General features: G+C 41.3%; 1 protein-coding gene across 3 annotated transcripts in view; it reads left to right on the forward strand.

Moving 5' to 3' along the window:
* The window catches only part of mtor (mechanistic target of rapamycin kinase), a 77,504-nt gene extending 73,124 nt beyond the window's left edge, over nt 1–4,380 (forward strand). For all 3 annotated transcript variants that reach the window (XM_040013675.1, XM_040013677.1, XM_040013676.1), the window contains 7 exons: nt 88–162; nt 1,463–1,598; nt 2,439–2,504; nt 2,607–2,687; nt 2,968–3,048; nt 3,456–3,561; nt 3,778–4,380. In XM_040013675.1, coding sequence (XP_039869609.1) covers nt 88–162; nt 1,463–1,598; nt 2,439–2,504; nt 2,607–2,687; nt 2,968–3,048; nt 3,456–3,561; nt 3,778–3,793 — 561 coding nt within the window. In that variant the 3' untranslated portion in view covers nt 3,794–4,380. The remainder of the gene's footprint in view (nt 1–87; nt 163–1,462; nt 1,599–2,438; nt 2,505–2,606; nt 2,688–2,967; nt 3,049–3,455; nt 3,562–3,777) is intronic.
* Nucleotides 4,381–12,541: the final 8,161 nt, after the last annotated feature.

Here is a 12,541-nt window from a genome sequence, read left to right on the forward strand (position 1 = left end):
TAAATATATTTCAAACTTTTCTGATATATATATATATATATATATATTTTTTTATTTTAAACTTACCCTCGTATACATTTCTAACAGGTGGCCATGACCAGAGAAAAGTTCCCTGAAAAGATTCCCTTCCGACTGACTAGGATGCTAACCAATGCTATGGAGGTATACGACTATGCTGGCGTGTGACAAACTGTATGAAGTGTGGTAAAGTGTGCTCACGGTAACACCATGTGTGGTCATGAGTCATTCAATCTGATAGGTAGTTCAATACATAATATTATGAAGAAAGTTCATTTTCCAGCTGCTACAGATGGGCATTTCTTGTGCCTGGTGTCATGGAGATATTTGCTCAACAGTACAGAGCAGCGTCACCCCTGCTCTTACCTTTCCCTTGTCATTTGTTCGCACAGGCAGATATTAATAAAGCTGGTTAAGTATCTCTCCTGCTCGCAGAGGAACGACCACAAAAAATGTAATTCTGTATTTGTGGTAAATTTTAGCCACAGACCGTGTTGGCCTGGTGCTGCTGTTTTGTCCATTATCACGTTTAGGTTAGGTCATTGATTACATTCTCAGTTTGAATTTAGGACGATGATGCTCGTTCGTTTCACTTAGCAACATCCACCTTTATACTAGCTTCATTGTGGCCAGGGGTTTGAAAACAGTCGTGATGCAAAATCATGTAGTTGACTTAAACACAAAGACTTAAACCTGAGAGCCAAGAGAATTGGCTTTGGTCAGCTGATCAAAGCTTTTGTGGGCACAAAGAAAAATCTGCCGGAGCTCACAGTTCAAATCAATGTCAGAGTTATTTTAAGGCAAGTCATTTTTCTCTGCTGCACCACTATGGCAGATCTTAGGGTTTCCCCACCTGCCAAATGCCTCTTTCACTCCTCCCTATGGCCTAGCTTAAAGCAGTTATAGTCCCGTTTAATTAGGTTAGACAGTCGGAGACTCTGCAACAGAAAAGTCTTTCTAGTACATTCATTTTATTCTGGTGTCAAAGGCCCCCACCCTTAAACACGACAAGTATTCCTCTACTGAAGTGAATCCTGCCTGAGCTGCTTCTTCTTTGTCTTCTTTATTTCATTCCAAATAATAATTAGTCTTCTGTGACTGTGCAGAGTTTTATCAGAAGCTGTGACTCACTGTGCCTTGAATTTAATGAGCAAAGGAAGAAAAGGAATTAAAAATGAAAGCATCAAGAAATAAAATTCTGCATTGTAAGAGGTTTAAGTTTTGCCTTTTAAGCTACTGCAAAAGTTTTTTTTTTGTTTTGTTTTTTTTTAGACATATGAAATCTTCTTAAAACATATTTTCAGCCTTCTAAATACAAACAGAGAGGCTGTTCTACTACTAAACTCAGAACATGTTATTGGATCATTGTTTACAAGTATACTGATATTTCTGTAACGTGCACATGCAGAATGGAAACCTAATTCCCAAATGTCATGTGCGTCAGGTGACGGGCTTGGATGGTAACTACAGGATCACGTGCCACACAGTGATGGAGGTGCTGAGGGAGCACCGGGACAGCGTCATGGCTGTGCTGGAGGCCTTCGTCTACGACCCGCTGCTCAACTGGAGGCTTATGGACAGTAAGGAAATGCCAGCTGTTTAAATTGAGTACAGATGTTAGATCAACATATTACAGCCTCACATAACCACAGCAGCATACCAGCTCAGACCGGTAACAGTTTGGTTAAAGTCAGAGCAGATTACACTTGCTCAAGCTGAAAGACTTTTTTTTTGTGGCGGTGAAGAGTGGGGAGCATTAAAGCTACTCGCATCAAGCTGCACTGGACTTCTGCTTAGCTTGTGTTTTCGAGAGAAACGGTTAATGAAGTGCTTCAGACATCTAAAGGTCGCTGGTTAAACTCAAGTGTACACAGGGAATAAATCTCTGTGGCACCTTCCCTACTAATACTGTTATGGTTGCCTTTAGCAAGACATTTAATCAAAAAAAGTGGAATATGTCACTTTGATTATAAAGGAGTTCAGCATTTTGGGGTTAGTATGTTTAAGAAATAAGAAGCAGCCAGGGATCTGTGCATAAAACCACTTTCTCCTTACAGGGACTTACAGCTGCATTAGTTAAACGCTCATTAGTGTATTCTCTACAGTGTGTGTTACTATAGCCATTTACTGAATAGCCACCAGTGCGAACCGGACCCATTTAATGCAAAGGAGCAGGAAACACGACTTTTAGGTCACAGATGGGTAGAATAAATCTGGGGGACAACATAAAGAGAGAGGCCTTTCCTATAATCTGACCACTTTTAATGAATAGTGCACATAACTGTGGAAGGAACCCGAGTTTCTGTCTTTAAAGCAATCAGAGAGGTGGTGATCCTTCCTGGTAAATGAGGTAAATGAAATATGCTACAGAGGAGTTTGTGTATGTTTTTAAATGCACACTTTTCCCGTTTCGCCCACAGCAAACACAAAAGGAACCAAACGCTCCCGCACCAGGACCGACTCGTACACCGCCGGGCAGTCAGTTGGTCAGTTTCCAACACAAGCTGTAACCATAACTATGTTTCATTTTCTATTTAATAAAGGAAAAATAGTTTTTTTAATCTCTGACTATGTGGCGTCATCTACAGAGGCTCTTGAGGGAATTGACCTTGGAGAGACCACGCACAAGAAAGCAGGGACCACTGTGCCCGAGTCGATTCACTCCTTCAGTGAGTTACCTGCTTATTCAGACTTAAGTGATTTTATTTTGTTGTATTACAGCTTTTTAGGTCTGCTCTGCTTATTTTGCCATCAAAATACTGAGCACTCGCTGTCATAATGATCGCTGCAAGTCACTGCTCTGTGGTAAGGCAGGACACAAATCTGCTTTGATTTCCTTTAGCTGCGAACAGGTTCGGTATAGACACAGCATAATTTGTTTTTTTAAAGCTGCCAATAGTTGTTGATGCTAGTATTTTTGTGTGTGTGTGTGTGTGTGTGTGTTTTTAGTTGGAGATGGCTTGGTACAACCTGAGGCACTCAACAAGAAGGCTATTCAGATTATTAACAGAGTGCGAGACAAACTTACGGGTAAGTGGGACATTTTTACTGCACATTTCACTCTCCCGTCTATAAAGTACCCTCTTTTTTTTAAATAAGTAAATGCTAAAGATTTATGAATAATATTTTTAATTTAAACACATTGTACTGGAGGTACAAAACATACTTAAAGTTAAATTTCTTGGATAAGCAGGGACTTAGCATCCTCCTGAAACCAAACCAGTCCCAAGTCCCTCGCATACATTTCCAATTTAATGTCTGATCAAAAATGAGCTCAGCAGAGCTTTAATAACAAAAGGGAACATAACAGAGACGAGAGGTCTTTTCAGATCTTGCACTTTCCTAAAAGCACCTTTGTGTTGTCTGAACAAAGTCGAGCCGTGTTTGCAGATTGATTTTGCCGGAGCAGATCTGTGACCAGAGTTTGTTCCCTATAGGTCGTGACTTCTCTAACGAAGAGACGCTGGATGTGCCGACACAAGTAGAGCTCCTCATCAAACAAGCCACCTCACATGAAAATCTGTGCCAGTGCTACATCGGATGGTCAGTATGCCTTACATTTTCAGCTTCAGGGTTAGTCAGAGCCTGGCTGCAAGAATCCACCTTAAATCAAACTGAAGTCATGACTTTGAATGTGTGAAGATTGTTGCAGAAAAGTTATCTTGGGCAGTTTTAAATGCAATTACTGTGCCACAGGTTGATCTCTTTTTCTTTCTCTTCTTTTAATTTGACATTTTCTTTTCTCCTCCAAATGTTCAGGTGTCCCTTTTGGTGAAGAAGCGTTTCCACCAGCCAGGATTTACCCTTGACTCTCTCGCACACTGATAGATGAAGTAGGAGCTCTCAGCTCAGATTGGTATCCACTGGAATGTGTCCTCAAGCCACACTGCAGAGCCTAAACAAAGTTTTTCCTCTTTTTTTGTGTTTTGATTTCTTTGTTGTCGTATAATTGTATGGTTTGCCATTTACGTTTATTAGAAAGTACCTTTAGTGCTTTGTTTTTACCTGATTATCATAATTTACCAAATTTTGCAGTCATTGCTCATAATGACCTTGTAATTTGTAATTTTTACCATTATATTTACTCGCTAAAAGCTTTCTACAGTGGCCATATTGTAATCACTAATGACTATTACTCCACATACTGCTTTCTTCTCATAAAGCCACCAGTCTGTTTGTATCATTGTGTATGAATGTGACAAATTTCAGCAACATGATATGCCTTTTACTAACTTAAACATTCTTAAGGGGTTTCTGATGAGCAGAGATCAGTAAGAATTTGATTTCATTTGATTTGAGTGGACTGCGATGTACTGAGTGGGCATTCGTGTGCCATTAAACCCTGTATAGATACCACTGTGACTGTGCTGTGTTCATTGAACTGTACCGATTGCTCATGAAACTGAGATTGTCACACCTACAGCAGTTTAAAAATAGCTAGGGGTAAGGGCGTCCCGGTAGAGAGCGTGCCATGTATCAGCGCTGAGACGTATTGCAGAGTCTGGGGTTTGAATCCAGCCTTCCAGACACTTTGCTGCATGTGATTTCCTCGCCTTTCCCATTTCCTGCTATCAAGTAGAGCAGAAATGATGGGAAAATAGTATGTTCTGTCTCCAAATGAAAATGTGTCGTAGAGATATTAATTTATTTATTTATTTCAAAAGAGGTGCCACTGTCTTTGTTTTTCTAGCACCGACAGAGGGCACTCTGACTCCTAATAGGATCACTCCCCTCCATCTTCTTTAGGAGACAGGCTTTGGCAGAGGATTCACTCATCAGGCCGGAGAGGATAAGACCACACTAGATCCTTCCCTAAAACCAGAACAAAACAGGAAAAAAATACTAGGTTTCAAGCATGTGCTTTCAAATCGAGATTAGATTCCCCTTTTCTAAAAGCAGCCATTATTTTTTTTTTATCATTGTCTGAAGACCACAGGGAGACGCAGTCACTTGCAGCCAACGCAGTCTGACAGAAACAAAACCGAATCAGATGCTGCAAACTGCAGAGGCAGCACTGGAGACAACTATTAATTTGGTTTCCTGTGCTGTTATCTGGTGAGTGCAAGGTAGCTTCTGTTTTTTACTTCTGCTCATTGCTATTCCTCCTCTAATTTCTCCATTTATTTCTTCCCTGCATTCTCCTCTGAAGGTTAATTACTTATAGATAGTTAAGGATTACGGATCAACAGAAAGCAGCCCATTGATCTCTTCCCTGCCGTGCCCACCACTGCAATGTCACACTCTTTACACATTGGGACAAAAGCCTGGTGATTATCTGTTCGTATCGATCGATTCCTCCTCTGTTTTCCCTCGCTTCTTACTCTCCTTCGCTTCCTTCGCCTCCACTCTGTCACTTTGTTCCCTCCTGCTGCCAAAAGCTCATTATTGAAAATGTGACTTTTCATAGTCTGTGCCACCATTTCTGTTGTTCTTTCTCACCCGTCTAATTTGTTTGTATTTTTTTCAGCCTCTCAAGTCTGTTGAGAGGCAGCCGAGTCAATAGCTCAAGTTAAATAGGCTGCATTGATTGGGAGAGGGATTTAGCTGTTTACCAACTGTGGAAATGGGCTAGGGCTGCGGGGAAAAAAAAAAAAGACACCCGGCACAGGTGTCTGCAAGTCAATGGTGACAAATGATACTCATCGAGAGACAATGCCCCTAAATGAGGGAAGGTGAGAGGCTTGGCGGTAGAAGCTGCTGATGCTGGAGGCCACGCTCCATCAGCCTTTAAGGCTGTCACATGAAGCCGAAACAGGCCTGACACATTAGGAATGATGGGAAATGTAGCAATACATTCGCTCCCCCTCTGGGACTCGAGCCTGTTCCCCCATCCTTGAGCATGTATTTCCCCGCAAGAGCTCCCCTGCAGGTGTTATTCCACATCCATGCATCCTCTTTAGCGTCTCGTGACCCTTAGAGATTTCATAAGTGCTCTTCACAACTCTTGCTGTGGCTGGAGTGTAGTCACATACACCCAAGCATGCTCACAGGATAGAGCATGGGTGTTTCTCATTTCTCAGTGAAAACTTCTAATTTGCTTTAATTTGCTAATATGCATGTAACAGCTCATGAATAAAACGCATTACAAGCCCAACTGTAAAACCTTGTTCTGTATCTGCAATGACATGAGTAACTAAAAATCTAAGCTGGAACATCACCGTACTCCAGTATTGTTTCTCTTTTTAAATTCTATATTTCTGTTTTCAGCAGTTAGCATCATTTTCTATGAGTGAGATTTAAGTTTGAAGAGAGGAAGGAGCGAAAACAAAGGAGCATGAATGCTTATGCAACCTTAATATTACAAATGTGTGTAACTCTGCTTGTAGTGAATTGTAAACCTCAGTGAGTCTTGTTAAAATGGTCGATGCTCATCTGCAAAAATAACGAGGTCAGTGTCTGTGCGTAAACTCTGAGCCAAAAGCTCAAACTTCACACACAAACACACAATTTAGGACAGTTTTTTTTTTTTTTTTTAAACTCGTGGCTCTCTGTGATGTCAGAGAGAAGGGATATCCCTAATATGGTCATCTCCGACTTGCAGAAGCCCTACACACCTGATGTCCAAGCATGTTTGCAAAGGTCAGCCATGCAGAAGAAAGGTGGTACAACTTGAGGTACTGCTCCAAGCCCTAGTGTAAGATAAGTAAGTATTATTTTAATCTGTGAATCATACAAAGTTTAGTCCTGTAGAGTCCTAAAATTAAGAATGTGCTCTAGTCTAAGAAGTTTGTTGTGAAACCACACATATGAGCTGATCTTAACATTCTCTTGTAAGACGGAGGGCTTTAGAAAACCCCAACAAATGAATTAAGTGAGAGCTGTGAAGTCAACTGGCTGAATGTGAGACGTGATTCATTTTCTCTTCAGGGATGGCAGGTGATGTGGGTCGAAGTGCAGGTTTTTGCTTCACGCCAGATCTAATTAAGGTGTCACGAAAATGTACAGCCCTTTTTTTAAAGGTGTGTCAATCAGGCGTGAAAGAGTAGAGCTGGAGGAGAAACTTTCAGGACCTAAATCCAGTTAGAGTCCAGCACAAGGGAGCTGGCTGGATACCCTTTCTGACTGTACCACAAAGGAACGACACACTCCTGTGCCTCTCTGCAGTCATGAGAATGCTTTCTCACTCATACCACGCAATCCCCCTGAACTCAAACACACTGCCATGGATAAAAGCTGTGAAGAGAGAGATGGAGACAGAAGCGATATTGACGGCCGACCAGAGCAGTTCGATAGCAGGCTCTGGAGTTGTTTAAAGTGGGAGCCTGGAGCTAGGACTCTGGCTGTCTTTGTGCACTGTGGTGTAAAGCCAGTATCGATGAACTTGACAGCAGTTTAGCCCGCCTGAGATCTGCTGCTCTCTAAGGACACTTCAGACACATTCTCCTGCCATCTTTAGCCTACTTTACCCTGCCCATTCATGTTCCTCAGAGCAGGGACCTTAAAAAATGTCAGTGGAAGGATTTTCTGTTTCTTTAATCATCTGTTTGTCGATTAGTAGCAGCAAAGAGTAGGGCGATTCAAACGGCGCTGAAGTGGTCCACAAATCCAGCATCTGTGGCTTATTGGGATGAATTACTGAAAGAAAGTTAGGCGTGGAAAAAGATACATTTGTTGTTGTTACTGTAAACACAAATATAGAAAGCAGGCCAAGGAGAGGCAAGATGAAAAATTGGGCCAGTTGGGCTTTTTAAGCCTGCACTGCGCATTTTGCATGTCGGCAGCTCCAAATGGCACCGTGCAGTAGTTAACTATTTGAAAAATTACAAGTATAATGCCCAGCGACATCAGCAAATGGCACACAGTATGCTCATTTTTGTGTCGACCGACTCTGCTGGACTGTGATGCTTTTTAACAAAGGATGGAGGGGAACACTTCTAACTGGTGAGTACACCTTCCCCGTCCTCCTTTAACCACTTACATCAGAACAAGGCAAACATGACACCACAATTATAAGACTACACACTGGTCTACCTGCTTTTAATACTGGTAGAAATTACCTTTGCTGAAATAATAGTGAATTCATGCGCACAAAATGATGGTAGTACAGCTTTAAATCATGTTTCTTTGTCATTTTTCTACATATGAAGTTCATTTTGGGTACATGCTGAGATGGAGATATGCAACATCTCATTCCATAAACAAAGCCTGATTTCTTACAGAGACCTTACTGTTGATTCTTTTCACCCTTGATCTTTTTTTTGCTTGAAAATATCTGCAACGACAACTGTTGAGGTTTGTCTTTGGGGGATCGAGTTTATAAATTCAGCATTAGATTTATTTTCCATTACTGTTGTCTGCATGCCTCTCCAAGCCAGTCAAGGATGCAACCACATGTGTCCAGATTAATCCTGCACATGTAGTGAAGACTTTAAAGGAATTTAATAAAAAGTATTATTATTTCTTTTTGGCAACAATGTTGATTCTGATAGGACACAGCACTCTGGCCACAACAGAGGGGGATGCTTTAACTATGGATGTTACTAGACAGCAGCCACAGTTTTTAAAACACGAGTTCTTTCAGATAGTGACACAATTACCACAAGCATCGGATCCAAGGTTAGTTTATATAATATGAAACAGGCTCACAATGTCCTTCTAAAATCGGCTAAGTTATGATTATTATATAAGGTGCAGGGAGTATTATTGCAGGAAACTATAAATATCACAGTGAAGTTGACCTTTAACCTTTTGGAGATGCATTATATGGACAAAAGAATTAGGCCACCTACATGTTACACCTACTGGAGCTGCTGAGCTGTAGAAACCTATGCCGTGAAGCTCCCGGCGTACAGTTTTTGTGCCACAGGAGACTTGGAACACACTTATTCAGTTATCAAAGCATTTAATCGATACTCACAGAAAAAAGACTTTTGCAAATACTCTCTCTAGCTCTAAAGCTGCAGTTCTTAAATGCTTTAATAACGCAATTTACAGTTTATCAGAGAATATCTAGGATTAAAGAAGTCAGTGAGCTCTACTCTGACTCACTGTTTCACAAACCTTTGTGAAGATACATGCATGGCTTGTTTTCCTACACGTCGGGCAATGGGACTGAAAAAGACCTCAATTCAAAAATTAAGATTACATTTGATCGTAATGATGAATGAATTCTGGATTAATGGTCAAAATACCCGTCTAAGATAAATCTCAAGAATGTGACTGAGATTCATGAGAAGTGGACAGACAGACAGATCAGCGGATAACCCTAAAATATCTCCAGCGTAGTGTTGGTGATGTAATAAAAGCTTGAAAATCTACATACAGACTAGATCAGCTCGGTCCATTAGCCGTGCACATGGTCAAACTTCTCCATCTTGTGTTCCCTAACCTTCAGTAATGTTCTGATCCTTCTGTCATGATGTGCATCACCGATATGCCACAGTGCTCATCTTTCACCTTGGATGTTGGTTCAGAGGTGAATGAGGTTTCAGCGAGCACAGCCTGGCTTTTTTGCAATTTTCTCCTAAATAAAAAAAAAAGTGCTCCTGAACATCTTTGTTCGTGAGGTCCAGCTAACAAATCATGCGCCGGCACTTGCTCAGAATTTGCATGAACATCGGCCCATTTCTTGATGCACTGTAAATCATCTGACCGGCATTGAAGCAGCTGCAGGAGTGGGCAGCTCATTGTCCCCTTGCCTGTGTGCATGCATGTGCATTCGAACGTTACAAACAAGGACCTACTCTTAGATTCTAATTTGTTTCTTTGTTGTAGTGAATAGCTGGCACTTTTTGAATGGCTCCCATGGAAGCAGAGATGTCTTTGAATCCAGCACCTTGCAGCAACTCTACTCAAAAAGTCAGATTTCTGAGTGTTGGACATTATTTGTCTCATTTATCATGACACTACTGCTGAGATCTGAATACACAGAGTTGTTCCTAGAGTCCAACAGCATCTAAAGTATTCACAGACTCAAATGGGCCACGGTGCTAATTTGGAGGTTGAAATAAAGGCAAATCTCCCCAGCGGTTTAAAAGGCTTCATTAGCCTGCAAGCCTCTGTCCAACACAGTGTAAGACAGAGAGGCACAAGCAGCAGGCTGTGTTATTGTTCAGAATAGGACAGCGCTGTGGAGGCTGATAATATTATTCCAATCTTGATGCAGTTATTGGACTGTCTGACCAAAAGTGACCTTAACATTGTACTTGCCGAGCCGCTCGACAGATTGCAGCACAGTGCGAGCGGCCGTCTGCAGATGTGTGTGACAGCTCCCAGGTGTGAGTGCACAGGGCTGTATGAATGTGTTCAGAGAAGCTGCGCACTCAGCAAAATCCTTCCCTGGATAAATAAAGATTGTTAAAGCGTTGTTTGTCTCAGTACTTACTGTAGATGCAGTTGCGGGCGCCGGTCGCAGCCACTGACGCTATTCAATTTGACATTTCAATTGCGTTTCAGGTTTATTGGATTGCAGAAAGAGATAGCGGAGAGATGTCTCAACTTGCACTTTTCAAACACATTTTCACACACCGTGTGAAAAGTAAAAGTCAGCAGCTGAGACTCGGAGTGCATCGAAAAGTTCTCACAATGGAAGCTGCATTTACACATGCTGTCACTGCACATTTAAACCTTAAATGATTATTGATTTTAATATAATGCTATATATTCATATATATATATATTTTTTTTAATTCTTAGTGTCTGTGAAAATTTGGCAAGATTCCAATCGTTTTATTTTTCATTTACGCTTAACATCTGAGGCCCGGCCTTGTGAGAGCTTGCAGAGTTGTCTTATTTCATGTCATCACAAGAATTCATATTAGGAGACTGTGCAGGTAGGTGGAGTTGCTGTCTCACCTCTAGAGGAACGCTGTGATCAGAAGTGCTTCCTGATGTTTTTTAATCTGCTGCAAATGTTCATTTCAGAAAGAGAAGATTGTTGGACAGAAGTGGCTGCACCTGAGCAGCAGCATGGCTCAGCCACTCGCTGGCATCCTGATGATGCTATTAATGGCCATAATGTGTGCCAAGGAATCACTGCCCTCGCCATTACACTCTGTCTACCAGCTTGTATCTCTGATACTGAGCCACCAGCTTGCTGCAGCATGCTTTTAACTCTGGTGGGCCAAGCCAAACCTTCGCCTTTTTCCTCTTCCAGCTTTAAATTACAGTTTAACTGAGGCCAAGACTATTTTTTCCCCCATGGAGAAGCAGCAGCACCTCAGATTAAGTGCCTTGCTCATTGGCATTTGAGTAGATTTAAGGAAGAACAAGCAAACACTGCTTTTCCACAGTCCAAGTGCAAATTTATCGCACTCCTTAAACGTAATAAACCCGAAGCACCTCAATGCCCATCCCTGCCAAACAGGTGGTGTTATATGCTCGGTGGTGATGTAACTGCTTGTGAGTGGGACAGTGTCCTTTGACTGCGGCGAGATTAGTTTGTGGCAAAATGAGACTTTCATTCTGGGATGACCAAACTGCTTCCCCAGGATTGCGTTTCATATTCAAAGACATCTGCAGCACCTGATATTAGGAGATGAAACTTTTGTCATCTTAACAATGATTCATTTGTGTGCTCAGAAAAAGCGACTGTATCCATGAAAATGCAGCAGCACAAATGCTTACTCCATCACAACATAGTTCCCAAGTCTGTGAAAGAACCACAAAACACAGTGGTAACACCATGTAACAAGGCCCTGTTTTCAATACTGCCAACAGACAAGTTTCCATCTGAATTTAAAAGCAAATTTTTTACTACATTTCCAGAACACTGGCAAATAGAAAATGCACCTGAATGCCAGTTTCTACCATTGCTGTGTTAACATTTTGCCAAACTGAGATAAACAGTGGTGCTAATTATTCACTCTGTTGCCACTTACCTATTACCACATTGTGGAAAAATGTGTAAAAGGGGATTTTTAATAGGAAGAAAGTTTCCATCGTGCTCTATTATTTTTGTCTGTTGACTCGCCGAAATTGTCTATACTGTAGTTGCCCTTTCTGCCAGTTAGTAAACACCAGAAGATTCTCTGATCTTTAGATGAGGGAGCTGCCTGGGAGTGCAGGATGCATGACAACCACTCACTCCCTGTGAATTCTCATGGACCAGTACCTTCTCACATGGGTGCAATGAGACATTACTAAGAGTTTGTATGAGGAGAGTGGCAGGTTAAACACTTTCAGATGACTGAGTCATAACTCTGCATTCTCACATCCATCTCTGCAGGGTAATGTCTTTGTGAGTTTATTGAAGCTCTGGGCTTCAACGAACATTTAAATCACAAAATTCTTTGTCTCCTCTCGTCCTCCTCAGTATTGGAAATCTCCTTGATGTTTTCAGAAACACTTTATAATACAGCCTGTGACAAAGGGGGCAATGTCCCTGTAATTAAATGGAATTTAGGTACACTAGAATGAAAAGGTAAGAAGTTGGTTTTTACAGGAAACAAGGAAATTATTATGCTGTAAGTCATTTTAATTAATGCATGATTAATTTTAAGTGTTGCATAACTTCAGATATTTTGCAGGAAAGAGACAAACAATACTGCATGAGTAAAGTGTAAATACATGCTATTTTTTGAAT

This window comes from Simochromis diagramma, unplaced genomic scaffold (assembly GCF_900408965.1).
Source record: "Simochromis diagramma unplaced genomic scaffold, fSimDia1.1 OVJJ01000705.1, whole genome shotgun sequence".
Lineage (NCBI taxonomy): Eukaryota > Metazoa > Chordata > Actinopteri > Cichliformes > Cichlidae > Simochromis > Simochromis diagramma.